Source organism: Alternaria dauci, chromosome 1 (assembly GCF_042100115.1).
Source record: "Alternaria dauci strain A2016 chromosome 1, whole genome shotgun sequence".
Lineage (NCBI taxonomy): Eukaryota > Fungi > Ascomycota > Dothideomycetes > Pleosporales > Pleosporaceae > Alternaria > Alternaria dauci.
This window is the reverse complement of record NC_091272.1, coordinates 2288715-2315982: the sequence shown is the minus strand read 5'-3', so window position 1 is coordinate 2315982 and position 27268 is coordinate 2288715. Positions and strand designations below refer to the sequence as shown.

The following is a 27268-nucleotide window of genomic DNA, read 5'->3' as shown; positions in this document are numbered from 1 at the left end:
GTTTGAACTGACAGTCGACATGGCCATGTGCGCTCATGGCAGACCAGACAGACTACAGAGTCTCAACATGTCGCCCACCTCACTGCTGCTGCTGCTGCTGCTCGGGCGGACGCTATCTACGGCGGGTGTAATGCTGCTTTGGCTCTGCATCTAGTCGTGTGCACCAAGTTATCTCGGACAAACAGGTCATATGCACGCAGCCGTCGAGACTAGACAGACTACTCTACAACACCAAGGGCAGAATAAGGAAGTGCGAGATAGCTCGTGTCAAAGGCAGCGTCTATTCATATAGGCAAGACGACGGTTAGTGTTGTTGCAGGCTGCAAGGGTTTGGCTTGCGCTCAGTCACGTGCAGTCGGCGGTGAGAGGGCAGAACAGCCAATGGCGTGGTGGGGTTGCCCTCTCCCACGCACCCTTGTTTTTTTGGGACAGGCCGACTCGCGAAGCCAGCCCCGCCAAAACAGTTGATGAATGAAATTATTTCTACAGCAACCCCAAACCCAGCCGACCCAAAGCCCCCCCCAGATCCCGCCGCCGACCGACGTCTGTAAGAGAGAGCACACGCGGCTTCTGCGTATTTCGACGGCAGCAGGGGCGCGACTCGAGAAACACCACCACGTCACACGCGCTCCGCAAGCACCACCGGCCTAGCGACCACCGTCCGTTGCGAACAACAACACACCGGACCGGGGCCACACCCCACGATACACACGACAAACACTCACGCATACGACGACATGTCTGTCCTCCCTGCCGAGGTGCACACGGCGCTGGCCACCCTGCTGCAGGGTCTCCAGTCGCCCGACAATGTTCAGCGGACGGCCGCCGAGCAGCAGTTGAACGACGAATGGGTGGCCCAGAGGCCCGAAGTGCTCCTGATGGGCCTGTCGGAGCAGATTGAGCTGGCCCAAGACACCTCGGTACGCCTCTAATGCCGTGCACAGCGTGCACCTGTAGCTTACACGCCATGTCAGACACGCACCTTTGCCGCCGTCATCTTCAGGCGGCAGTCGTCGAAACCGCGAAAGGCGCCCTCCGGCCAGACTGCCGACCTCTTCCTGACCCTCAATGCCCCCGAGCGCGAGGCCATACGCGCAAAGCTGCTCCAGTGCCTCGCCAATGAGACAGACAACTCGGTGCGCACCAAGGTCGGAGATGCCGTGGCCGAGCTCGCTCGCCAACACACAGATGAAGGTATGAGGAAACGGCTCATCTCACACATGCATGTCTAATACCACCCAGGTGTTGCATGGCCGGAGCTGCTGGGCGCTCTCTTCCAGGCAAGCCAGTCCGCAGACCCCGCGCAACGCGAAAACGCCTTCAGGATATTCTCAACGACCCCGCAGATCATCGAGAAGCAGCACGAAGATGTGGTCATGACTGCCTTCAAGGGCGGATTCGCCGACAGCGAGACATCGGTACGCGTCCCACATGCTCCTAGACATGCTCCGCTTACACCTCACAGGTCCGAATCGCATCCGTTGAAGCCTTTGCGTCCTTCTTCCGCTCCATCACCAAAAAGGCCCAGTCCAAGTACTACTCTCTCATCGGAGAGATCCTCAACATTCTGCCACCCATCAAGGATTCCGGCGATGCAGAACTCCTTTCCAAGGCCATCGTCTCGCTCATCGATCTCGCCGAAGTCGCGCCCAAGATGTTCAAGCCTCTGTTCAACAGCCTCGTCCAGTTCAGCATCTCCGTCATCCAGGACAAGGATTTGGGAGAGACGGCCCGACAAAACGCCCTCGAACTCATGGCCACGTTCGCCGACAACGCCCCTGTCATGTGCAAGAAGGATGCCAACTTCACCAACGACATGGTCACCCAATGTCTGTCTCTGATGACCGACGTTGGCGCCGATGACGATGACGCTGAGGAGTGGAACGTTTCCGAAGACTTGGACGAAGAGAGTGACTCTAACCATGTAGCCGGAGAACAGGCCATGGACCGTCTGGCAAACAAGCTCGGTGGACAAGCCATTCTGCCCCCGACTTTCAACTGGCTACCTCGCATGATGACCTCTTCAGCGTGGCGCGACAGGCACGCAGCTCTCATGGCCATATCAGCCATCTCCGAGGGCTGCCGTGAACTGATGGTTGGTGAGCTAGACAAGGTGCTGGATCTCGTCCTGCCTGCGCTCCGAGACCCCCATCCTCGTGTGCGATGGGCTGCCTGCAACGCTGTCGGCCAGATGTCGACCGACTTTGCCGGCACCATGCAGGAGAAGTACCATCAGGCCGTCCTGCCAAACATCATCCCAGTCCTAGAATCCTCGGAGCCGCGTGTGCAAGCGCACGCTGCTGCCGCTCTCGTCAACTTCTGCGAGGAGGCTGAGAAGAACATTCTTGAACCGTACCTTGACCAGCTGCTGAACCATTTGCTCATGCTTCTACAGAGCCCCAAGCGCTTCGTGCAGGAACAAGCATTGTCCACCATTGCCACTGTTGCGGATTCTGCAGAGGCTGCCTTTTCCAAGTACTACGATACCCTCATGCCTCTTCTATTCAATGTCCTACAGGAGGAACAGTCGAAAGAATACAGACTTCTCCGTGCCAAGGCCATGGAATGCGCAACCCTCATTGCTTTGGCTGTCGGAAAGGACCGCATGGGCCAGGACGCGCTCAATCTTGTCCAACTGCTTGGCCGGATTCAGAACAGTGTCTCTGAGGCTGATGACCCGCAAGCCTCGTATCTGCTTCACTGCTGGGGCCGCATGTGCCGTGTTCTAGGACGGGAGTTTGTTCCCTTCCTCGCCGGTGTCATCCCACCACTGACCGAGCTTGCTGGAGCCAAGGCTGACATCCAACTGCTTGATGACGAGGAACAGGTTGCTCAGATTCAAGATGAAGAAGGTTGGGAATTGGTCCCACTCAAGGGCAAGGTCATTGGAATCAAGACCAGCATCCTCGACGACAAGCACATGGCTATCGAGCTCATCGTCATCTACGCGCAAGTGCTAGAGGATGCTTTTGAGCCCTACGTGAACGAGATTATGGAGAAGATTGCCCTTCCAGGTCTAGCTTTCTTCTTCCACGACCCCGTACGAGTCGCATCCGCCAAGTGTGTCCCGGCACTGTTGAACGCATACAAAAAGGCGCATGGTCCCGAGTCAACAGAGCTCGGTGCACTGTGGGGACGTACTGTCGAGCGTGTCCTTGAAGTTCTCAGCACCGAGCCCGCCATTGACACCCTTGCCGAGATGTACCAGTGCTTCTACGAGTGCCTTGAGTGCATCGGCCGCAACTGCCTGACGGACGCCCACATGACCACCTTCATCGAGTCCGCTAGGACTGTGCTTCAAGACTACAATGTCCGCGTCAAAGAACGCATTGAGGAGCAAGCCGAAAATGAAGATGGTGAGGAAGCTTCAGAGGATATTCTCTTCGCTATCGAAGATGACCAGAACCTATTGTCGGACATGAACAAGGCATTCCACAGCATTTTCAAGACCATGGGCACTTCGTTCTTGCCTCACTGGGCGAATCTGATCGAGTTCTACCGCATGGCCGTTGTTAACCCCGACCCTACTCAACGCCAATGGGCGATTTGCATCTACGACGATGTACTAGAGTTCTGCGGCCCAGAGTCATGGCAATACAAAGACCAGATCATACAACCCCTCATTGACGGTATGCAGGACGATGTTCCTGCCAATCGCCAGGCAGCAGTATATGGTGTCGGTGTCGCAGCCCACAAGGGTGGAGAAAACTGGTCAGAATTTGTGGCTGCCTCGCTAGAGACACTCTTCCAGGTCACACAAAGGCCCAATGCCCGCGCGGATGACGACATCTTTGCGACGGAGAACGCATCAGCTGCAATTGCCAAGATTCTACACTACAATGCAAGCAAGGTCGCGAATTGGGACAGCGTTGCCGCAGCCTGGATCGACACCCTCCCAATTACCAATGATGAGGAGGCTACGCCATATGCGTATGCCTTCTTATCCCAATTGATTGAACAGTAAGTCTACCTCGTGTCAAGCAGGTTACACAAGAGAGCCCCACTAATTGTTTCACAGGCAAAACCAAGCCGTATTCTCCCAGCCCGCAAAGATCTTCAACTACGTTGTGCAAGCTCTCGAGGCCGAGACCCTGCAGGGACAAACCGCGAACCGCGTCGTCGCATCCGTCAAGGCGCTCATCCAGGCGACTAGCACTGATCTAGGCCAAGCTGCAGCGACTCTGACACCGGAGCAGCAGCGCACCGCACAAGCTTACTTTAGCTAGAGGTTGAGAAGGCCATTCTCGAACGATCAACTTTACGGACTTGTGGAGAATCATCCATATGGGACACGATGCATGAGTGGCGTTCGATTTGGAATTGTCACATGGGCACATTAGCATGAAGACACGATGCGAGGAAACACGACGAGGATCCCTGAGCCTCTTGATGATACCTAAGGCTGGCGAAGTGTAGAGTGGCATTGTTTTTGCGGCGGGATGCTTGTTTTGGTTAGGTTAGGTCAGGTTGTTTCACACAGATTCCCCCCCAATATTTCCCCTTCGTCCCCTCACCCACCCTGATTATGCTATTGATCTAGCCTCGGCTGGTCTGGCTCAGTGTAGATAAATCAATCACCATTGCTCAATAGCTTTTGCCGTGCGATATGATGACCCATTGCATTGTGTTGATTTTCTTTTTCAACGACCAGCCGGGTTGGAATTCTTGTAGACGGCGGAAATGGTCAGGGAATAAAAGCTCAAGTTGGTTGTGTATTCGAAGCATCAACGCCGGCCGGTCCGTCTACGGCCTGGAATCGCTATGCTAGAAGGGATATAAACGTCAAAAGCGCCTCGAAGATATAAAGCACCGTCTTGGGCAACAAATCACAACAACCCAGTTACGCGCCCTCACTACCAAACTCCTTTGTCCACTCGGCGCTGCGCTTCAGATCCTCGCCACTAACAGTCGGTCTTGAAGCCTTGATTGCCTTGATAAAGTCCTTGACCTTGAGAGGTGGCTCGAGCAGCTGATCGCCATCCAGATCTGTCCATGATTTCTCCTCTGCTTGTGGGTCTCCAGGCGAGCACGGCGTCCACTTTGTTTGACCGTCTACTTGGACAGGCTTGTAGTGTGTCGCCGTTTGGATCAGCCGCACAGGCTGCATGAGTGCGTCTTGTACCGCGATGGAGATGTCAGATCCAGAATATCCCTCACTGAGCTCTGCTAGCTTCTTGTAGTCGGCTTGGTTCAGCTCGCAAGGTGTGTTGCCGACTGCGAGCTCGAACATCCTCATCCTAGCAGGGGTATCTGGCAGTGAAATATGGACTCTTCGCTGGAATCGTCGTCGGATGGCAGAGTCGAGCTGCCAGGGGATATTGGTCGCGCCAAGAATGAGCACGCCCTTGGAATCCTTGCCTACACCGTCCATCTGCACTAGCAATTCCGTCTTGATACGTCGCGATGCTTCCGACTCTCCTTCACCTCGAGGTCCGCAGAGGGCGTCAATCTCGTCGATGAAGATAATCGAGGGCTTGTTCTCGCGAGCCATGCCAAAGAGTTGTTTTACGAGTCTGGTCTGGTGTCAGTTGTTGCATTACACCAAGACATTTTGTTTTGACCTACCGTTCTGATTCACCCATCCACTTGCTGACGAGATCGGAGCTGGAGACACTGAAGAATGTGCTGTTCGCCTCGGTAGCGACCGCCTTTGCCAGATAACTCTTACCCGTACCAGGTGGTCCGTAGAGTAATATGCCCTTCCATGGTTGTCGCTTGCCAGTAAACAGATGCGGAAACTTGATGGGCAATATGACGGCTTCCTTGAGTGCTTCTTTCGCCATCTCCAGACCTGCTACATCTTCCCATCGAATATTGGGTTTCTCGGACAGAATGGCGCCCGCGAGCGCTCCGCGGAGCTTTTTGGAGTCGGCGTCTTGTTCGCCTTCATCGTCGTCACTAAAAGGAGTTAGTGGTGGAAACTGTGACTTTACATGCACAGAGTGAATGCTTACCCTCCGCCTCTCCCACTTCCGCCTGCTGTTTTGCCATTTGAGCCCATGGCTGCTGGCTTCTTGCGATTCGAGGCGTCGTTTTGATTCAGATGTTGCTTGAGCTTCTCTGCGCGCTCCATGTACTCGGCTACCTTGCCGCGGATCATGTCCTTGGACTTCTGGTTCTTCTCCCCTGCTGAGTGTTAGCACCACTGTCGGTTCTACAAGGACAGTCACAGTACATTTGAGGGCGAGCATGAAAAGCTCAACTGCATAAGAAGTCAGCGCACACGTCCACATGGGCTATACCTGGGGCTACTGACGAGCGCTGTAGTACAGCTGGTATGCCTTTTCATATTCGCCCGCCGTGTCCGTCTCAATTGCCTTTTTGACCGTCTCGATGGCCCGGCCGAGAAAGTCGGCGTTACTCATAGCTGGAATGCAAGGTTTGTGGAGGCTTCGGCGAGTGTGAATCCTGGGGCGCGCGCCGCTTGGGTTGTGAGGGATGGATGTACGAGCGGCGAAGGGCGATGTGAGTGGGGCACTCGCGTGTTGGTTGCCTGTGGTTTCGCAAGGCCAGGGCGACTGTGTGAGGTAACGGAGGAGATGGCAGCTGAGAGCGACGGGTTTCGAGTGGAATGTGACTCGAAATTGGCTTGTCGGGATCGGGCTTGCAGTCGTACACAAGAGCGCTGGAGGTGACCGTCGTTCTAGGTACGGCCAAGGCACCTAGCCCGCCCCGCGTTGCTTCTAACCGCATGGAGAAAGTTCAGCATCCCACTCGCGACTTCCGAACAAGACTGCGGCCAACTTTCTGTAACGCGTTACTCAGCATCACCAAAGCCATGGCAGACGTGCAGAAGAAGCTTCAGGCGCTGTCTGACAGCTACCAGGGCCTCCAGGCTGGTCAGCCGTCTGCCCTGCTTGCAAATCGTTGGCTAATCTCGGAACAGAGCTCGGAACTGCGGTGGAAGCACGCCAGAAGCTCGAGTCACAACAGCAGGAGAATAGTACGGTCAAGAAGGTGGGACGCTGCCCGCACATGGTCGCAACCCGTACTCATCGCCGCCATTGCAGGAATTCGACATACTCGACGACGATGCGAACATCTACAAGCAGATCGGGCCAGTGCTGTTGAAGCAGGACAAGACAGAGGCTGTCATGGCGGTTAACGGTCGCCTCGAATTCATCGACAAGCAGATGTACGTGGGCTGGTTGCGACGAAACAAGCTGTTGTCTGACTGGAAGCAGCAAGGACATCGAGAAGCAGATCCAGGGAATACAGGACAAGAGCGACAAAATCAAGGGCGAGGTATGCTTTCTGTGTGCATCCTGCCGCGTGTCGTGCTAACAGACGAGCCAGATTATCCAAATACAGTCGGCGGCACAGCAATCGCAACAAGCGGCAGCGTCATGATGAGATGAGAGTACAGCACATGTAAAATAACAAGATACCCATTGCGACTGAGAAAAGTTTTGCATTCACTGTACGGGTCTGTCTGCTAACGCATTGCGTGAGTGGGGTGTAGACCAGAATCCATCGACATCATCTACTACAGGACTTGTCCAGGATCTTCGGCCAGTCTGTTGTCTGGTTCCACGGAGCAATGTGCTTGGGACGACTTGTGTCTAGATACTGGCTGGTTGACAGGTCCGTTTAGTAGTGCTATGAGGAAACTGGTTCGGATTTGAATTTGATTCCGGGCCAAGTTTCAATCGGATGGCATTGTTCTTCTTGATGCTCTTTTCCATCACGATACGTAGTACACGACCATTGTCCCTATGTATGAGGCATGCTTGGAGCAGTGCTCTCCAGGGCATGTGGCTCCTGCCGTTAGTGCATGTACCTGCCGAGCATCAGATGTCTGACCAGGCAATAAGTGGGCCCCCCCCGTCAGGCATCGACGACACTCCTGCAATGATGGAACACGACGCGAAGACGCACGACCGCCGTGCCCAGGGTTCCGAACGACTAACTTTAGCAACAGGCGGTGCATGAACGCGTCTCGGGAAGAAATTCTTTTGTTTCCCGGGACGTTTGACGCCGATAAGCAGTAGGCGCGGCAGAGCAGTCGTTACAGAAAGAGTGCGATACGTATACCGCTGTGGCCGACAGTCTGGCCTGGAGAGGCTACCGACTACCGTGTGTCTGGGCGTTGGCACTGGCTCGAAACAGTGAAAGTGCCATGCCGTTGGGTGGGCGGGCGTGTGGAGTGATGTGCGGAGATGTGCTCCACGGCCGCTCGTGGAATGCACAGTCAACCAGGACAGGCTGCAGACGTGGCTAAGACAGTCGGAGATGACAACGATAGCCGTGCAAGAAGACAGCTTGCACTCATTGCCTGCCCCATTTGTCTGTAACAGGTGAGCACCAGCGCTAGTCGAGCGCGCTAAAACAACCAACGCCTTTTCGAGCCGTGAGACCATGACACTGGCCCCCCTTCACATCTCTTGCAGCGAGCTCTTTTCCGCTCTTCCACCTCCCACGCTCTCTCGCCGACGTTTCCCTTCTCTGTATCTTGATATATTACGCCGTTTCTTCTCGCTGCGCTGCTTGCCCGTGCATCCCGGCCAAGCGCATCCCCCGGCACCCATCAGCCCTCGCGCGAAACTGGAACTCCCCTGATATTTCGCACCTCGACGTCCTTTGAGGCACAGCTGGGACTGCAGGACTCGTGTGCACACATTACTACCGCCCACCCGTCTACCCGCCTACCCACACTGTACGTCTGCCAGCATCCCGCATGCGACCAAAGGTGCATTCGCCCGACCATACTGACACCACGGGCCAGAATTTCAACCTCCCCACTGCCACCCACGCTTTCCCACGTCCGCCGCCGCCATGTCTGCCAGCCATATAGCTGCCAACAGAAACAGCACGCCCGAGGGCTCCAGCTCGCTCCGCCCACCCCAGGCCCGAAACTCGCTCGGTGCCAACCACCACCTCCGTGCCTCCGCTGATCTGGGCGGCTTCCCCTCCCCTCTCGCCAACCGTGGAATTCGTCCCGCTTCCGAAATCTACTTTGGCCGCAACAACACACAGTCGGGCAACCCAGACGAAATGGAACGCGCTGCCCAGCAATGGCTCGCCGACATTGACCAGTACGAAACCACGCTCGAAGAGATGGCGACCGCGACCCTCGATCAGGACTTCAAGGACGAGCTGAGCGCCATAGAGCAGTGGTTCCGCGTCCTCAGCGAGGCCGAGAGGACCGCCGCCCTCTATGCCCTGCTGCAGCAGACGACGCAGGTGCAGATCCGCTTCTTCATCCAGGTCTTGCAGCAAATGTCCAAGAATGTGCCCATGTCTGGAGTTCTGTCCCCTGCTAATTTTGGAGAGAAAGGTGAGTCAGATAGGCCTCGACAGAGTCCTCTCCATGCTGACACGCGCCAGATCCCATGACACAGAAGTTGAGCGACGCCATGAGCAAGCTCAGCACGGGCGAGAACCGTCACTCAATGGGTCTCGGTCGTCCCCCACCATCCCCGGGTGCTGGGAAACGCAACTCGGGCTTGGAGACATCCCAGATCAACCGCATGTTCCCGGACGCCGCGGCTGCCATCGCCAAGCAGAAGGCTGAATTCACTGATGTGGTTGGTGTTGCGCCGGCGTCCAACCGCAATAGCACCGTCGGAGATCGCAGCTCCATGGCAGCTCCCACCATCTCCGCCCCCGAAGATAACAAGAGGGAGAACAATGCGCCGCCCGCATCACCCTGGAACGAGGGTGCGAATCGCCCCAAGTCTTCGGGCCAGCAGCAACACCAGCAGCCGCCCATGGGTCAATTCTCTCAACCGCCTCCATCTGCTGGTCTTCGCTCGCCTCGCCTCCCTCTCCAGAACGACAGCAATAATGTCCAGACCACTACACTGAACGCGCTCGAGGCCAACTCTTCCAACATGCCACTCCTTTCGCCCTCTTACGCCCCAGGTGGAAGTTGGGCCTCCCAACTAAGCACTCCTATGGTCGCCAACTTCCAACAGTCAAACAACCAGGCTGACATGGTAGCCAACGCCACTGCTATGAAATTGGCTGCGTTGTCTACTGTTAACAACCGCATCCAGCTGGATGATGTGCGCAAGTTCCGCCGTGCTCGGTCTTCGGACAATGGGCCCATGTCCCCTGGCATGCCTCAGATGGGCAATGGAAACATCCTCATGACTAACGAGCTGGGTCAAGTATTGACTCCACAACAGGCGGCTGCTCTCCAAGCCCAACAATTGGCCGCTATGCAAGGTCGCCGATCTCGCCCCAGCTCCCCTGGCTTCGCCATGCAGGGCCAGGGCATGGGTGCCATGGGTAACTTTACCTCGCCTCAGGCCAACGGCTTCTTGGCTGCTGACTACGGTGGTGGTATGATGAACAACGGCATGGGCGCGTTGAACCTCGCCCAGTTCGGCCTTGCTGGTGGCAGCAATGACGGCCATGGCTTCCTCGGTGACAACATTGATCGCGGTCGATCTCCCCGAGGCCGTCGTGGCAGCTCGAAGCCTCCGGAGGACCCCACTGACCCTGGACTGCTTTCGGACATTCCCAACTGGCTTCGGAGTCTCCGCCTGCACAAGTACACAGATAACCTGAAGGATCTCAAGTGGCAGGAGCTCATCGAGCTCGATGATGAAGGCTTGGAGAAACGCGGCGTCAACGCTCTCGGTGCGCGCAGAAAGATGCTCAAGGTATGCGACACTACATTATCCGAGGTTGCGGGGTTCAGTCGGCTAACATTATAATGCAGGTCTTTGAACAAGTCAAAGAGGCCCAAGAGCATGGCAAGCTGCGATAGGCTCGCAGTCTGTCCCCACTGCGTTCTCACCGTCAATAATAGATATACGATGGAAAAGCGACAATCCCCAGCTGGTACGGGATATGCCCGTCAGGTCTGGAACGCATATGATTACATGTTTGGCATTGAGACCCGAATTGGATGTTGCTACGTTGGCCTGTCGTATCATGAAGGCTGCATGTGGACTTATTAGTGCAATTATTTCTAGTTTATGGTAGGGTAGAAAGGCTTGCGAATGTACGGGAGTAATGACGGCACTATACGTATTGCATAGCGAAACACAAGCGTCGTGCCACATGTGATCATACTTTTCAACCGCTACCAGCACGTATTCAGGATTTTTGGTTGTGTTAGGCCTTCAAGGACCGGCCCCCAAATGCACGTCCGACTCTTGCCGAGTCGGCAGACGCGGCCTTGATCTTGGAAAGGCGTCACAGTATACAACCAGTCCGGTCAGCCTTACGTATCATCAGGTGCTTGCCTTTTTGTCCCTCCCATACCAAATTCTGTACTGGAAATACTTCCATTTGATCACTGCATTGCTGTACAGGGTGGGCATCTATAGCATTGCTCCCCACTGCTATCAAACCCCTGTATCAGCCTTCGCGTCCTCGCGGTCACCCGACCATGGAGCCATCATCCGATTCGAAACGCATCGACCGAGTAGTGCTGGCATGCGTACAGTGTCGCAATAGACACGTAAAATGCGACTCTACGCAACCAATTTGCAACAGGTGTAGACGCGATGGGAAAGAATGTGTCTATCAGAAGTCCAGAAGAGGAGGCTTGAACAAGGCTGCACTTGCGGAACGACGCTTGCGATTGCAACAGGAGGCTGGCAATGCACAGCATTCTGCAACCCAACGCGACGGTTTTCTCAGTGAAGAACACAGAGCATTCTCAACATCGTCATCTGATCAATCCTGTCTAGGGACGCCCACTAGCAGCTCAGCAGATGATTCCATACCAGTCATACCCTCTCAAGATCAGCACAACCATGTGACTTTCAAAGTTGACAAGAATCGGCTGTTGGAGTTATATTTCGAATACTTCTGGCCTCCCTTCCCAGTCGTCTTACCCTTGCATTGCCTTCAATCGAGACTTGCACAAGACAACCATGGGATGACTACACTTTTATCTGTCTTGGAATGGATAGGCTCAATCTACGCGCCCTGGACACCATCAGAGCCCTACTATATGACAGCTCTAGAAGCCGTCACATCACCGGACTTTGCGCATACACCGTTCAACGTGCAGGCGCTGATGCTCTTCGCCCTCGCCGAGTTCCATTGCGACTACAGAGTCGAAGCTCGCAAGAAACTTAGCACATGTACCGCCATGGCACTGGAACTCTGCATGAACGAGAGAGATTTTGCTCGAGCGTACGGTGAGAGTGATCCAGTGCTGGAAGAGTGTTGGAGACGGACGTATTATATCCTTTACATTGTGGATCAGCATTTCGCCGTCGTCACGAATACGCCCTTTTATCCGTTGCTTCTGATACCAAACACGGTTGATTTGCCGTGTGATGATGAGTACTTTGAGTCGGGGGTACGTTGGAACAGTATACCATCATGGTCGAAATGCTAATATGAGTAGAACATTCCGCCTGTAGTGACATGGGCTGAGTACCAGGCTCGTGAGTTTGCAGAGATTGAAGTGATATATTCGTCGGTAGTATATCTTTATGATATTGCTATGGTCATCGCTTACGGTAAGCACGTTCCGTAGGGAGGCAGAATGGCCGTGGCTAAGAAACTGATCATACTAGTCATAAACTACTACATCGAAACTGCTGTAGTAAACGAGGCCCTGATCGAGTATTGCGATACGAAACTCGCGGTGTGGTCATCGTTACTTCCAGCTTGTAAGAAGGATTCGCTTCGACTAAGCGGGCAAGTCGATGAGGTGATGTATGCTTTACAACCAGAAAATTCAACCTAAGAGTGGTAGCTGATAGCACTTGATACAGATTTATGGCACACCTGTGTGCTGCAATGTAGTTAGCCCTTCCATGTGTTGTTCTTGATGTGTGCTGACCATGGCAGAACCATCTCAGCGATACACCGGCCTTTCTCGTCACTTGGATACTGTCCCGAAGAGATGACCACCCAGGCTTTTCAAGCACCCTCTCCCTTCACACTCAGACCGAAAGCTGGACGAAACGCACATACCGCACGTGTGCTCAAAGCGACAGAGATACATACCAAGCTCCTCGCGATCCCGTGCGCTCTCGAAAAGCATAACATCTTCACCATGTGTATCACCTCACAGCTCGCTGCGGTCCAAGTGTCCGCGTGCACGTACATACTAGATGGTCATGCGCTGTCGATCGCACGAGACCGTGTCCGTCTGAGTATCGGCTTCTTGAACACAATGGCGACTCTCTGGCCTCTCGGAAAGAAGATGGTAAAGGAAGTGCGGGCTATTGCACGGTCGTGCATTGCCGGTGCCGGCACCCAGAATACCATGGCCATGGATGCAGGACCTGCGGGGAGTGAGATCGACTTGGCGCGTGATGAATTGGTGTGCCCCGTTGATCCCTCGGCGCAGATCGATATCTACTCTGGTATCGTGATTCCTATTGATTGGGATTCAACGTCTTTTAGCTATCCATCGTTGACATCGTCTGGGCTGGTGTAAGGATGCCTATCTGGCTGCGAATAGAAGGCTCTACTTGAATAGCTTCAACAGGTGATGAGAGGGCGTTGATATGCACAAAAATGCGCTGTATGATGTAATTACGTCTACAGCTCCCGCTATAGTGATCGTTTGGTCCAACGTACGACTAAGGACTAATCGCATTGCCTAAGCGATACTTGACAACGGGCTAATGCGATGAAGACGTCAAGACAGGGAGAGAACATTGTCCACACCATTTCACGCAAGAGGCATGAGAGCACCCCCATCCTTCGTTTGACATGTCCCCCAACCTTGGAACATTGGCAAGCAGCGACCAGGGAAACGTGCAGTGCGTTATCAGTTGCCCAGCGGCCAGATAGGTGTTGCAGGTCGGGTACCGTCGACGTCATACCATAAACAGCTAGCTCCGTGCTCCATTGGCCCCAAAGCCCCCGCCTGGGATCTGCCCGCCGGCATTGTTGTCCAGAAAGTGGGCCCTCGCAGACTCGTCCGATGTCAAAGCCGACAAATTTAAAGCATGAGCATTTCCCTATCGTGGCGAAAAAAACGTTGGAGTACGACAGGATGACAGATTAGCCCTTTGGCTCGGTGCGATAAGACAAGGGACGCTGCCATTCGTTCACCATTCTTCTCCCCCGGACAAACACTTTGCGACTTGCAAAGTTCACGCGACAGGCCCTTCTTCCTCGCGTCCAGTCATCGATCATTGTCGCTTTAATTCTCCGAGGAACTAGACGCGGGCGCCTGACGAAACCATGGGCGATATCGAGAAACAGTACGACACAGCGGTGCCAGATGCTGCGCGAGACAGCGATGAATTGGTGACACAGCTGGAGAGCATTGATCCGGTTCTCGAGGCAAAGATTGTGCGCAAGCTTGATCTTTTCGTCATTCCGGTGGTGATGCTGCTGTACTTGCTTAGTTTTCTCGATCGGTCAGTTTTGGGAATTTTCTTGCTTGTTACACCCTTTTCATTTTTCGCTCGGAGCATAGGCATGAAGAAACACAATTCCTGGTGGTTGGAGCTTGGAAGTTGACAATTCGCCCAAGAAGCCCACTGACGCGACTACAGAGTCAACATCGGCAATGCGCGACTCTATGGTTTACAGGAAGACCTTGATATGAACGATTCTCAGTTTCAGACCGCAGTGTCGATTCTCTTCGTAACATACATTCTCTCCGAGGTCCCGTCGAATCTGGTCTTGAAGAAACTCACGCCTTCGCGATGGATCGCATTCATCACTGTCGCATGGGGCATCATCGCGACATTGACTGGTATTGTGCAGAGCTACGGTGGCTTAATCGCATGTCGTCTGCTTCTCGGTGCTGTTGAAGGAGGTCTGTTCCCTGGAATGGCTGTTTACCTGACGTTCTTCTACACCAAACGCGAGCTGGCCCTGCGCATTGGATACCTCTTCGTCTCTGCTGCGCTTGCTGGAGCATGCGGCGGTCTCCTTGCCTACGCAATCGGGCATCTGGACGGCACGGCTGGTCTCCGCGGATGGCGCTGGATCATAATACTAGAAGGACTTCCTACCTGCGTCCTAGGTGTCGCGACTTGGTTCATTCTTCCCGACACCCCGGAAACGGCCTACTTCTTCACTGCCGAGGAGAAGGCTTTCGCTGCAGCTCGTCTCAAGCGCCAGACTGGGTACACTAAGAAAGCGGCAGAGTTCCATTGGGACGATGTACGGAAGTGCGTCAAGGACTGGAAGGTCTGGGTATTCTGCTTTGCACAGTTTGGGAGCGATACCATGCTTTACGGGTACTCTACTTTCTTGCCAACCATCATCAGGTCAATCAACACTACCGCTAGCAGTGCAATGGTACAGGTCCTTACTATTCCGTGTTACGCACTGGGTGCGATAACATACCTGGTTGTGGCACGTTTCTCGGACAAGCAGCAAAAGCGCGGATTTTACACTATCTTGCTTGGCGTGGTTAGCATCGTTGGATATGCCATGTTGATCAGCGACGCCAGCTCTGGCGTCCACTACGCGGGTTGTTTCCTCGTCGCAATGGGACTGTATGTTTGTGTTGGTTTGCCGTTGGCCTGGCTGCCTACGAATTTGCCGCGATATGGAAAGAGAACGACCGCAACAGGGCTGCAGTTGAGTATTGGTAACTGTGCGGGTATCATGAGTGCTTTTGTAGGTTTTTCTTCAGCTGCCAGACTCCTTGTGGACCGCACACTAATGGAGATCAGATATACCCCACAGCAGACCGACCCCGCTTTATCAAGGGTCATGGCATTACCATGGCCATGGTTAGTTTTGCTTGTGTATGCTACGCTATCATGTGGTTCCAACTTGGGCGTATCAATTCGAGACGTGAGAAGGGCGAGGAGGAGCATTTGGTCGCGGGAATGACTGATGAGGATATTGCAGAGATGGGTGACGACAGCCCGAGGTTCAGGTATACTATCTGAGGGATTGTGGGAAGTCACAAGTCGGTGGCGATTATAACATTATATGAGGCAGAACTAGCCGCGAACAGTGTGCACGCTTACGGGTGTGTTTTGGACTCCTGCACTTGTCAACAAGAGTCCTGATCAAATTCTCCATGAAACCCGTACCAATGGCTTTGATGAAGCTATTATGAGTCTACCTAGATACTCAACGTAATCATCTCTCTCGACAAAGAGATATCTGAACATTGAATACAATGATAGCAAGGCAAAAGTTGAATCACTTCAGAAAGCAGACCACATTAGCGGATTAGGCGCGGCTTGTACAGCAAATTTTGTTAAAACAGATAATCATCTACCAAGCAAACCACCTGCTTCGTGTCTTGACATCAATAGTAGGAGGATAAGCACGCTTCTGCGCAGTGCCCTTCTGGAACCACCTCAACCCAGCGACTTCCCAGTATGCCTCCTTAAAGGCCTCTGGGTTATCGCGAACATACTCATCACAAGTCGCGACCCCAGTCTTTTTGGCACAAGATCTGTCCCACTCAGCGCCTGCCCATTCGCCACAGAAAGCAGTATTGAAGATGAGTTTCAGGTCTTTGAAGCGCTCAGAGAAGTCGCAACCGGAACCGCTGAAGTGCGCTATAGGTGTGCCCCAGCAAGATGGGTCCGGAACGGTTGTGCTTGAAACAAAGTTCTCAGTGTAGCCTTGGGATTCACGTGGAAAGAACCAGACTGAGATTCCGGTCGCGCTCCATTCCATGGCGTAGACACCACCTTGGGCTCTGTTGAATTCCGTTCCGTACGAGGGGAGAGGCGCAAGCCCGCCGGTGTCAGTGTTACCACTACCGCCAGTTTGGATACCAGACATAGTCTCGGGAGCATGGATGGAACATCCAACGTTTTTGAGCTGGCCTGGCGCAGCGACATCACAATCGTCTGTAGACATGAGACCAGTGAATGGTGCCGCTTCGATGTCGCCGGCTACACCAGATCCTCCTCCCGCTGATGTTGAGTTATCAACCATGCAACCCGCGCTTGTATGCAGAGTAACAGAATTACTTTCGTAGTCGTTCACACCTTCGAGGATGTCGACTTCCCCACCCTCAGGCCATCCAACCGAAGATGACAAAAGCCACATGGCTGGCCAAGATCCACACTGCGAGGCAGGCACTAGAGATGGACAAACAAAGTCAGCGTATGGCTCACAAGCAGTTTGTAAGGAGACACTTACTATGACGGATATCGGCTACTAATAGCCCGTGATTCCAGCTTTTTTTGCTTTCAAGGCGGACGGCAGCGCGGCCAGCGGCATCCTTGGTCGTGTAATCAACACCCATAAACACAGACTGTGTGTCATCGAGGTAGCCAACTAGACCTTGCTTGATAGCATCTTCCTGGTTCTGGTATTTGACGAAGCCTTTGGTCGGATCTGGACCGTCAAAGAAGTCAAAGGCGGAGAAAAAGTTTTTGTAAGTTAGATCGTCGGTCAGTTCGTATTGCCCGTCATCACTCTGATGATCTTCATGAGCGTTACTCAGGGCGGCTAGTACCGTAGTAAAGAGTACTTTTGAGCGCATGTTTGTGCGTCTGTCCTACAGAAGCGGATGGCAATGGTTGGAGTATGTGTTTCAGAAAGCCGACGTGGTTCGCAGTGGAAGGGGATGGTATTTTGTGATAGTAAGATGGACGTGAAGTATAGAAGGTGGTCTACGGTTGGTCTGTAAGGGACATTGTGATGATAAAATGAAACGCTGTAGCTGTTGGACTCACAGTCGCACAATGATCCATTGCCATCCAGCTTCTAAACGCTTCTTTGTTATGTAGGTGCACAATAACAGGGCTATCTCGATTTCCATACACTATATTCTAGATTATTCAGGAGTTTCGGCGTTAGCGGCAGAAGTGGAGGTGACTGCGGAATGTCATCGATGGCAGACACGATGTGCGCGTGGCAGCTGCGCCTGGAAACGATAACACGATTGAAATGCGACAGAGAAGGAATTGCACGATCACTCGGCAAACGTTGAAAAACTTTTCATAGCTGTAGTCGCGATCCATGCCAATCAGCCGGTTCTCAAGACTCAAGACACCAAAAGCGTACTCACGTTCATCATCCGCCCACCCTCTGATCATACTGCAAGGCTTTCCCCGCCATCCTTCTGACTTTTGGGTACAATTTTCAAGCTGAAGTCCACATGCGGTACTCCTTGGTGTATGCTGCTTGTACTCACAATATCAATATCCCCACAGACATACTTTTCCACATTGTGTTCCGTAAGACCGCCGCTTACCTCGACAAGGAATTGTTTCCTGTCTCCAGTACCCCGACCCCATTTATCTTTGAGGTCTTTGGCAGCGACTTGAACACCCTCAGGGGTGAAGTTGTCCAACATGACGATGTCAGCACCAGCAGCGATAGCCTCATCTGCTTCTTGGAACGACTGGCATTCGACTTCCACTTTGATTGCGAAACCACCCGCCGCTTTAGCAGCTCTCACAGCGTTGGTAATGCTTCCTGCGGCGACAATGTGGTTGTCTTTCAGCATCGTCATTGCGCTCAGATCAACTCGATGCGCATCTACGCCACCCACCAGCATGCCATACTTTTCCACGAGTCGAAAACCTGGTGTAGTTTTCCTGGTACCGGCGAGGATGTTTGGGTAGCCAGCTCCACGTAGAAGGGTAAGTAGACGGTTAGACTTGGTGGCAATACCGGAGCACCGGGCGAGAGTATTGAGAGCCACTCGCTCGCCGAGGAGGAGGTGGCGGACAGGGCCGCGTACCGTGGCGCAATGAGTTATGGGCTGGAAGGAGGCACCCTCCTTGACGTGCCACTCTACACTATCAGATGTCAACACCGGGTCCGACAATGTAGATCACTGCAATAGACGCACGTGCAGCCCAGTTGTCGGAAGACTTCATCGAAGAAGGGGACGCCTGCTACGATGCCCTGTCAATGTTAGCTAGGACCAAAACAGAGGGACTGACACGCACTTCACTTTTCCCAAGTAGTTTCGCCTCGGACATTTCCTCGCCCACAACAAAGCCTCCATAATCAAAGCTCGGCGTGTCCTCTTCGAGCCATTCCGAGACCAGTCGCTTGTATGTTTGTGGCAGGAGGTGGGCTACAGTGCCGTGTGCTGGCGCACCCTCGACTTTGGCCATATTGGTAGAGGCGAGATGTGTTGTGATATGGTTGTAATGTGGCCCGAACGATGCGGTATCCAAAGTCGGATGGCGGCTTTGTGTTGGAGTGGTGAGTTCATCGGAACCTCCGTCGGAACTTATCGATTGTAGCCGACACTAAGCGGCCGCGCATCGGACCCTACGTCTCGAGACAGCCCTGCTTCCGACACGGTTGCTCTCATATGCGCGCATACTGCCTGCTACACCTCCTCCCGAACATGACTATTCGCTTCCGCCGGGCTCACTGCCTCGACACGCTCCCCAACGTATATTGTCAACTCTTCGCTCTACGCCACGCGCCTTCCGCACAATCTACGAGTCTGAGAGGCATTTCCAGCACGCGTAGAGACACATGCTTAACCCACGCCGAACGCGCCGAGAGACCGTCGTGACTAAATTGCAACATATGCGCCTGTCCCTTCCAAGAAATCGGAACATCACGACTGTCCATCATCGAACGCTATACTTGAGGATACAAAACGCGTCTCAGCGAAGGGACACCGTTCTTGCAGACAAGATAAAGGCGGACAGTTGTGTACAACACCAGCCCATGCTCGCACTGTGAATGACTGTGAACAACTGCGATGAGGACTTTGGTGTACACAGGTAGAGTGGCGTAGAAGCACTGCCAGCTATAGCCCTAGAGGATCTCGACACAATGCAAAGGAGAGAGAGAGAGGCAGTGTGCGCTCAGTACATACACAATGCCTGCTTGCCAATTCTGGTGCTGTGATTGCTGGCAAGAGTTGAAGAAGAAACACTAAGGTACAAGATGTACGACTTCGATTCAAATCGAACAACGCGACTATAGCATCCCATCCACTGCCTGTACCGCTCGTAACCTTTTGTGGAGACCCCGGACCGTGAATCACAGCAACTCAGACATTCACAGCTCGATTCTTCTCGTCGCCAGTATCAGCACCATCGGCTGCGCCTTTGACTTCAGATGGTACCTCTGCGCCATTCAAGATAACGCTGAGTCGCACATCTCGCTGCCACATTCGTTTTATACAGCGGTTGCACTTCTCGTCAATTGTAATGCTTCTTGCTTCGTCATCAGTGCATTCGATGCCATATTGTTTGTGAGTTGTCGTGGATTTGAGGTGTCCGCAGTAGAAGTACACGCGATGTGTTGTGCACATCTTGGGCTGATCTAGTGAGTAAGCAGCCGAGTATATCGGGGAAGTGTTTGGTGGTAGCTATGCGCGGACGATGTACGGAGCATGGATTCAGACATCGAAACAAACACCAAGGTTATATACTAGACGTCTGCAGTGAAATGTTTCCAGGATGACTGACTGTCGGTCGTGATGATAATGCTTCACGTAGTAGCACTGGTGCTGCCGATACCTGATAGCGACGCACCTTTGATTTAGTGACATATCCTTGATCATTCCAAGGCTGTCAAGTATTGGATCAAGGACCGTATATGAAGTCATGAATGTTGTCTATAGGTACCTTAGTTGCAACGCAACCAAGTTTGTTAATCATTCTAAACATCAAAACACATCGCTAGTCACATGCATCACGATTGTGGTCATAAGCGCAGAAGCAGCTTCCCTTCCAATGGCAGGAAGTGCAAGAAGACTGAAGAGGGCAACACAACGAAACACTACTCAAAAACCATCTGTTATGTCGAGATTGGCAAGAACGTCACGAACAAAAGCAGACGGCTGAACACGCAAAGAACATTCCCAACACTGAAGGTGCGCTTAATCAAGAAAAGGCTAAGCATGAGGAAGGCTTAGCAGTAGTATGAATAGATGGTTGTATCCACATGGACTTCACTACGTCAATCGCTTGCGCTCACAATATCAAAACAAAGATATCGAAGTAAACGCGCGATTGACTAGAGTCTATGCTGCCAAAGCATAAAAAGCGCGTCAGTTCAGGCGGTAAGTAGAAAACTTGTAGCGGATTTGTAGATGTTCCACGCCAAAGCAAGGATTTCGATATCCAGCGCACCATTCTGGCCGCGCAGCAGGCTACATTGATGCAAGAGACTGATGAACAGACTCCAGCTGCGGACATCGCAATCTTCTAGCTCGAGAGAAAAGTTGCGCATAGCTTTCTGAGAAGATGATGAATGGAATTTCGACGAAAAAGATCTACAAGAAAACAGTATTGTACAAGCTTAGTCTGAGTATATTCGGCCGATCGTACCGCGCAGTAATAGTAGACAGTGTGGGCAAAAGAGAGCAATCTGGCGAAGCGGCGGTCCAACGTTGCCGATACTCATAGCCGCAGCCGAGGATAGTCATACATCCGAGGCAACTACCATAGCTCAGCAGGTTCTACACGTAAAGCTGGGGAAGCCACCAACGCCCATGCAGCTATCTTCGGCCCCGGGGCGGATTGAGGTGACGCGTCGGCAAGACCGGATTGGCTCAGGGAGGGTTCCAAGAACTTGGTGGATACAAGAGAAGTGGTCGTCATTGTGTTGGAACTGCGGAGTCGTAGGTCATGGGCACGGCGTGCCGATGGGAAGAGATTCTGCAGACATTCCGGCATCATGTATACCTAGGTAGTCTCGATGTAACAACAAACAGATCCTCGAAGTGGTTGGTTATTCAGCTCGATGGCTCATATCCTACCTTCTACCCATGTGGTGGTATTAGCTTCGGGCACCGAGGACTACCGCGCACGTTTTTATATACTCGTTTTTCCATTGGTACGGAAGACCAGTTGAGTAATATCGACTTGATCGGCACGTATTAGTAAAATGCGATACTGTGTCATTCACGCAAAGGCAAGGAAAACCCAAGGTATACGCCGTTGAGGGAACCGGGTGGTTCCGAGGTGGCAGGGGCCTCGCAATCCATGCGCATCGGCATATTATGACGCGTAGTAGAAGACACCCAGCCGCACCGCTTCTGATGTCCCCGATCACCATACGAAAACGTACCGAACACCTGGATAATACACACCTTATGCAGTGCAAATATGCAGCAAATAACAATCCACTTATTCGGGCTGGCAGGAGAAGAATCGCTCACGTACGGCGTGTCCAGAAGAGCCTGTGGATAAAGTTCTCCTGCACAGCATGTATGCCCGCAATCTGACCGCAGTCCGCCCAGTCGACAGCAGTCTGACATAAGATTCTTGTGACTAAGACATCTTAGCATGTTCGTGAAGCTTTGAGAAGAGAGGGAACAACTGCCGAAACTCGTTGTGAGCTGCTAGCAACGCCAAAGTCCTCGTTCGGCTTCGCACGCATGGCGTTTCAACGTGACCAAAACAGAGGCGCCCTCCCGCCACACTCTCGTGCTCCACGACTCAATCCCATGTCGGCCAAGAAAGGCCCCCGCAACACACCAGCCAAAGAGAAGGTTGTTGGCAATTATGCGGCATTGTGTAGGGCTCCTGTGTCGACTCGGTTAAATTTCCGCACCGATTTCGCACCCTGTTCAATCGAGCCGCCAGCTTGAACAGGACGGTAGCGTAGTGGACCGGGAATGGAGCAAAATATAGTGCCGTGGTCGTTTCAGCTAAGGGCTGCGAAGCAACTGCCGATTCTTCCTTCCTGGTTTTTGACTTGCGCCCCAATACACGATTGTGCGACGAGTGGGCTAATCGGGTATCCGGACGCATCGTACGTCCTTATATGGGCTGTGCTCTTCCCCAGATTCTTTTCCCCAGACTTTTCGGAACGTGTGGGGCCACGACACGAAGACGAAGAGATTTCACCCTCGCAAACTCTGAGTACCAACCTCGGAATCCAGCTTCGTCAACATGGCACAAATAGGAACGGTATCGACGGAGATACATCCAACCCGGACACCTATCGAGATTGAGAAGGGAGATAATGTTTTCCGTAAGTTTTCTGATCAGTCCTCTTTCAGTCATATGTTAACCAGATCGGTAGTAGAAGAGTCCAATGGAAGCGATCGATCTACTGATGGCGAGTTCACCTGGACGGCCGAGGAAGAGAAGAAAGTCCGACGTAAACTGGACCGAGTGATCGTGCCGCTCACTACCTTTCTATACTTGCTTTGCTTCCTTGATCGGTATGGACCATTATATTACACGCAGAGCTATTTGCTGACCGTCTTTGTAGAGTCAACGTTGGAAATGCACGTATTCAGGGTATGGCCGAGGACCTGAATCTCGTGGGTTACCGCTTCAACTGGGTGACTTCGATCTTCTACATTGTTTACATGTTTGTCGAAGTACCCAGCAACATTCTCTTGAAGAAGCTCGGCCCGAAGTACTATCTACCACTTCTTGTGTGCGGGTTCGGCATGGTGTCGCTCTGCAGCGCTTTTGTGAACAACTTTGCGGGATTGCTAGTTGCAAGAGGCTTCCTAGGAGTCTTTGAAGGTGGTGTAATGCCGTAAGTATTCACACGAACAGCGCCTAGCATCTTCTAACAATGACCACATAGCGGACTTGCATTCTTCATCACCTGCTTCTACAAGCGCAACGAGCTCTTGTTCCGCATCGGTATCTACGTCTCCGCAGCCTCCATGGCTGGAGCCTTTGGTGGACTGCTTGCCACTGTGTAAGTTTGCGACAGAATTTCTATCATTTCGACATCTAACTCAGTGACAGTCTCGCTCGCATTCCGCCATGGGGAGCCTCGGGTATGATCATTCATACCTGGCGTAACATCTTCTTCTTCGAGGGTCTTTTTACCGTACTCGTCGGCCTTGCAGCTCCCTTCCTCATGCCTCGCAGCCCACAAGAATGCTGGTTCCTGAACGAGCGCGAGCGAATGATTGCTACCCAGCGACTTGTGCTCAGGAGTGGAGCCGATGAGAATGAGAAGACAGAAGTTCACCATGTCAAGAGGGCTATGATGAACATCACAAACTACTTCTGCGCCTTTGGCTTCTTCTTTATCAACATTACTGTGCAGGGTATCTCTCTGTTTATGGTAAGCCGATATTCATCCACGAGAGTCTTCTTTGCTAACATACATTACTAGCCCACTATTCTCAGGGATCTTGGCTGGACGGCCACGAAGTCCCAACTCTATTCCGTACCGCCCTACGTATGCGCGTGCGTGGTTGCTATTACTGTGGCCTTTGTTTCAGACAAAACGAACCGCCGTGGTATCTACCTCGCTTTTTTTACTCTCCCGGCTATTGCAGGCTTCTCTATCATGCGGTGGGCTACCAACCCGGACGTCCGATACGGTGGTATTTTCCTAATCACCATTGGCGCATTTCCAGGTGGTCCTGGCTTCCTCGCGTGGGCGGCAAACAACGCGGCAGGTCCTGCTATCCGCTCGGTCTCGACTGCCTATGTCGTCACACTTGGTACTGCTGGAGGGATCCTTGCGACCTGGTACGTTAAGTTATGGAGAAGTTACGACTGAAATACACGGCTAACATATTGTAGGACGTATACTTCCCAGGACGCACCAAAATACCCGACGGGTCATACGATTAACTTGACCGGTCAGATTTGCGTGGCCCTTCTAGCAACTTTCGGAATCTTTTATTGCAAATGGGAGAATAGGCAGCGTGACCTGGGCAAGCGAGACCACCGTCTGGTTGGTAAAACAGAAGCTCAGATCAGGGACCTCGGATACAGACACCCCGAGTTCCGTTACATCCACTAGGTGTGCATGTTCACGATTCGATACGACTTCAACGCCTCGTTCGTTTTACTTTGCTCAATGTTAGCGTAGCGGCATGACTCGTGCCACATAGGAATTCAACCTTTTCCTAGCAACTCGCCCAATGAACTATGGGTGATGAAAGATCCCCGTCATTGCATCTGGATTGTGAAATGTGATGTCAGACTTGTGACGATATGTGGTCTAGCTGTGCCCTCACTCTATGTCGGCAGATTCAGGGTTCGAGCATATAATGCATACGGGCGTCGATGTCTATTGGTCGCTTCATCAAGGTTGGTATGTCGTAATATGCTTTCAAGGTTGCCGTGTTCACTAGGCTACAAGCCTACAACGCGACTATTACCTCTGCTAGCTGGATACGTGTTTTGCTGAGGCAGATGCGTCATTGGCTCGTGCTGAAAATGGCGGCATCGTGTCGTTGCGTTGGTGGGGTATGGTGGGGTACGAGAATGGTAAAAGAAACATAACGCCGAAGACGGGCAACAAGCAATTGAGTCGAGAGATTGCACAGCGCTTGAAATCCGAGCCACTCGTCATCGGCGTAAGCGTAAGCGGTCTAACTTGTCGTTTGCGCCCCGAGCCTAACGGCAGGTGTGTTTCCACGCGCTGATTGCGACGTCCAAGGGCGCAAATCTTTTTGTTGGACTCTGTGACTAACTCGGCCAAGTCCGCTTCTCCATGGGCAATTGAAAACCCACCCACTCGCCGCTCCGTCCATTCCCTTTTCTTCGTTCCTCGTCCTCACGATGACAACTACCGTTGTGCTCGGGGCCCAATGGGGCGACGAAGGCAAGGGCAAGCTCGCCGACATACTCGCTCACGAATCGCAAATCTGCTGCCGCGCCCAAGGTGGTAACAACGCCGGACACACCATCGTCGCAAACGGCGTGACGTACGACTTCCATATCCTTCCCAGTGGTCTTGTCAACCCCGGCTGCATCAACGTCATTGGAAGCGGCTGCGTCGTCCACGTACCGAGCTTCTTCAAGGAATTGGAGGCGCTGGAGAAACATGGCTTGAACACTGAGGGACGGATATACATCTCGGACAGAGCACATGTCGTCTTCGACGTGCACCAGAAGGTCGATGGTCTGGAAGAAGTGGAACTGGGTGGTGGCATGATTGGTGAGAAATGAATGCGCATGACGAGGGACGCGACTGCTGATTGTGGGACATAGGCACAACCAAGAAGGGCATTGGCCCAACCTACAGCACCAAGATGACCAGGAGCGGTCTCCGCATGTGCGACCTGTTCGACGAGCAGATCTTCGAGACAAAGCTCCGGAGATTAGCCTCGGGATTCCAGAAGCGCTACGGTGATCTGCTCAAGTACGACGTGGACGAGGAGATTGCGCAGTACAAGGTTAGTCATGGCGGCGTCGGATTGTGCGATGCGAAGACTGACACTACGAGCAGACTCTGCGCGAGAAGCTCGCTCCCTATGTCGTCGACCAGATCCCGCTCCTCGCATCAGCCAAGGAGAAGAAGGCCAAGATCCTCGTAGAAGGTGCAAACGCGCTGATGCTGGACATCGACTACGGAACGTACCCCTTCGTCACGTCGTCAAACACTGGTCTCGGAGGTGTCATCACAGGTCTCAACTTGGGCTGGCGGTCACTGAAGGAGGTCATTGGTGTAGTCAAGGCCTACACCACACGTGTCGGATCGTGAGTTTGCATTAGTCTCTAAAGACGAGGAACGTGGACTAACGTATAGCAGCGGCCCCTTCCCTACCGAGCAGCTGAATGAGCTGGGCGAAAAGCTCCAGTCAGTGGGCCACGAAGTCGGCGTCACAACCGGTCGCAAGCGCCGCTGCGGCTGGCTCGACCTGGTCGTCGTCAAGCACTCGCATGCCTGCAACGACTACACGGCCATCAATCTCACCAAGCTCGACGTCCTCGACGACTTTGACGAACTCAAAGTTGCGACATCCTACTCGTACAACGGTGAGGTGCTCGAAGGTTTCCCTGCAAACACGGACATACTGGCCCAAGTCGAAGTACAGTACGACACGCTGCCTGGCTGGAAGAAGCCTACAACTGGTGTGACGAGCTACTACGACCTGCCCGTCCAGGCGAGGAACTACATTGAGTACATTGAGAAGTTTGTTGGAGTAAAGATCAAGTGGATTGGCGTTGGCCCTGCACGAGACCACATGATCTCTCGATCATAGGACTGGCAATGTACAGTGTTTCGAGTACCATGTCGCTTGCGCAGACATGATGATTGCGCCTAGAGCGAAAAGCAATGGGCCTGCTGCTGAGAGGTCGAGATGTGCAGCATGAGCCGAGACAGGGCTTCCAAAACATAGAGCATAGACGAAATGCAGGCACACTTTATCCATGCATGGTTTATATGAAGGAATCGTGCGGGCGCATTACTGAAGGCGGCCAGAGTAGCCATGGGCATTCTGCCGGTATCCGTTCCTGAGGTCCTCAACTACGCGAGCACGTGTCGCGACGAAAGCCAACGGCGTATGCTTAGACTCACGCAACCATGATGACAATGCGCACCCGTGCAATAGTCCATTACTCCGACCAAAAGTCTAACGGCTCATGAGCACAAGGCGACCAGCGCCGCCGTGTTTGTAACCCTGACTACCGCATGAACACGGGCCCTCTGGCAAGCAAATCAGCGCTGTCGCTCAGGTGAGTTGTGCCGGGATGCCGCTCTTGCCTAACGCCCGAACAAGGCCCGGCCCTCGATCGAGACTTGGTAAACGTCA

General features: G+C 53.1%; 9 protein-coding genes across 9 annotated transcripts; 6 read left to right on the top strand and 3 right to left on the bottom strand.

The window, feature by feature from the left end:
* Window positions 1–737: 737 nt before the first annotated feature.
* ACET3X_000700 (uncharacterized protein) lies at window positions 738–4226 on the top strand (the record flags this gene model as incomplete). Its single annotated transcript, XM_069448025.1, has 5 exons — window positions 738–920; window positions 975–1194; window positions 1243–1418; window positions 1466–3960; window positions 4019–4226. The coding sequence occupies 5 exons, from the start codon at window positions 738–740 to the stop codon at window positions 4224–4226; spliced, it is 3282 nt and encodes a 1093-aa protein (XP_069310942.1).
* Window positions 4227–4840: 614 nt separating this feature from the next.
* On the bottom strand, window positions 4841–6365 carry ACET3X_000699 (uncharacterized protein; the record flags this gene model as incomplete). The annotated part of the gene is made up of 5 exons (XM_069448024.1): window positions 4841–5513; window positions 5566–5898; window positions 5955–6126; window positions 6176–6202; window positions 6257–6365. 5 exons carry the CDS (start codon window positions 6363–6365, stop codon window positions 4841–4843), a joined length of 1314 nt encoding a protein of 437 aa, XP_069310941.1.
* Window positions 6366–6778: 413 nt separating this feature from the next.
* Window positions 6779–7350, top strand: ACET3X_000698 (uncharacterized protein; the record flags this gene model as incomplete). The annotated part of the gene is made up of 5 exons (XM_069448023.1): window positions 6779–6839; window positions 6887–6957; window positions 7011–7135; window positions 7185–7245; window positions 7297–7350. The coding sequence occupies 5 exons, from the start codon at window positions 6779–6781 to the stop codon at window positions 7348–7350; spliced, it is 372 nt and encodes a 123-aa protein (XP_069310940.1).
* Window positions 7351–8358: 1008 nt separating this feature from the next.
* Window positions 8359–10717, top strand: ACET3X_000697 (uncharacterized protein; the record flags this gene model as incomplete). The annotated part of the gene is made up of 6 exons (XM_069448022.1): window positions 8359–8447; window positions 8510–8656; window positions 8726–8762; window positions 8848–9277; window positions 9328–10610; window positions 10670–10717. 6 exons carry the CDS (start codon window positions 8359–8361, stop codon window positions 10715–10717), a joined length of 2034 nt encoding a protein of 677 aa, XP_069310939.1.
* A 1122-nt stretch (window positions 10718–11839) lies between these two features.
* On the top strand, window positions 11840–13360 carry ACET3X_000696 (uncharacterized protein; the record flags this gene model as incomplete). The annotated part of the gene is made up of 5 exons (XM_069448021.1): window positions 11840–12268; window positions 12317–12431; window positions 12489–12630; window positions 12690–12716; window positions 12766–13360. The coding sequence occupies 5 exons, from the start codon at window positions 11840–11842 to the stop codon at window positions 13358–13360; spliced, it is 1308 nt and encodes a 435-aa protein (XP_069310938.1).
* Window positions 13361–14115: 755 nt separating this feature from the next.
* Window positions 14116–15788, top strand: ACET3X_000695 (uncharacterized protein; the record flags this gene model as incomplete). The annotated part of the gene is made up of 3 exons (XM_069448020.1): window positions 14116–14294; window positions 14433–15510; window positions 15567–15788. 3 exons carry the CDS (start codon window positions 14116–14118, stop codon window positions 15786–15788), a joined length of 1479 nt encoding a protein of 492 aa, XP_069310937.1.
* A 334-nt stretch (window positions 15789–16122) lies between these two features.
* Window positions 16123–17350, bottom strand: ACET3X_000694 (uncharacterized protein; the record flags this gene model as incomplete). Its single annotated transcript, XM_069448017.1, has 2 exons — window positions 16123–16943; window positions 17005–17350. The coding sequence occupies 2 exons, from the start codon at window positions 17348–17350 to the stop codon at window positions 16123–16125; spliced, it is 1167 nt and encodes a 388-aa protein (XP_069310936.1).
* Window positions 17351–17902: 552 nt separating this feature from the next.
* Window positions 17903–18938, bottom strand: ACET3X_000693 (uncharacterized protein; the record flags this gene model as incomplete). Its single annotated transcript, XM_069448016.1, has 3 exons — window positions 17903–18614; window positions 18668–18723; window positions 18768–18938. 3 exons carry the CDS (start codon window positions 18936–18938, stop codon window positions 17903–17905), a joined length of 939 nt encoding a protein of 312 aa, XP_069310935.1.
* Window positions 18939–21951: 3013 nt separating this feature from the next.
* On the top strand, window positions 21952–26716 carry ACET3X_000692 (uncharacterized protein; the record flags this gene model as incomplete). Its single annotated transcript, XM_069448015.1, has 12 exons — window positions 21952–22004; window positions 22082–22773; window positions 22825–22966; window positions 23017–23292; window positions 23344–23460; window positions 23511–23835; window positions 23887–24248; window positions 24303–24506; window positions 25211–25668; window positions 25722–25906; window positions 25960–26210; window positions 26263–26716. Exons 2-12 carry the CDS (start codon window positions 22692–22694, stop codon window positions 26714–26716), a joined length of 2856 nt encoding a protein of 951 aa, XP_069310934.1. The 5' UTR covers window positions 21952–22004; window positions 22082–22691.
* Window positions 26717–27268: the final 552 nt, after the last annotated feature.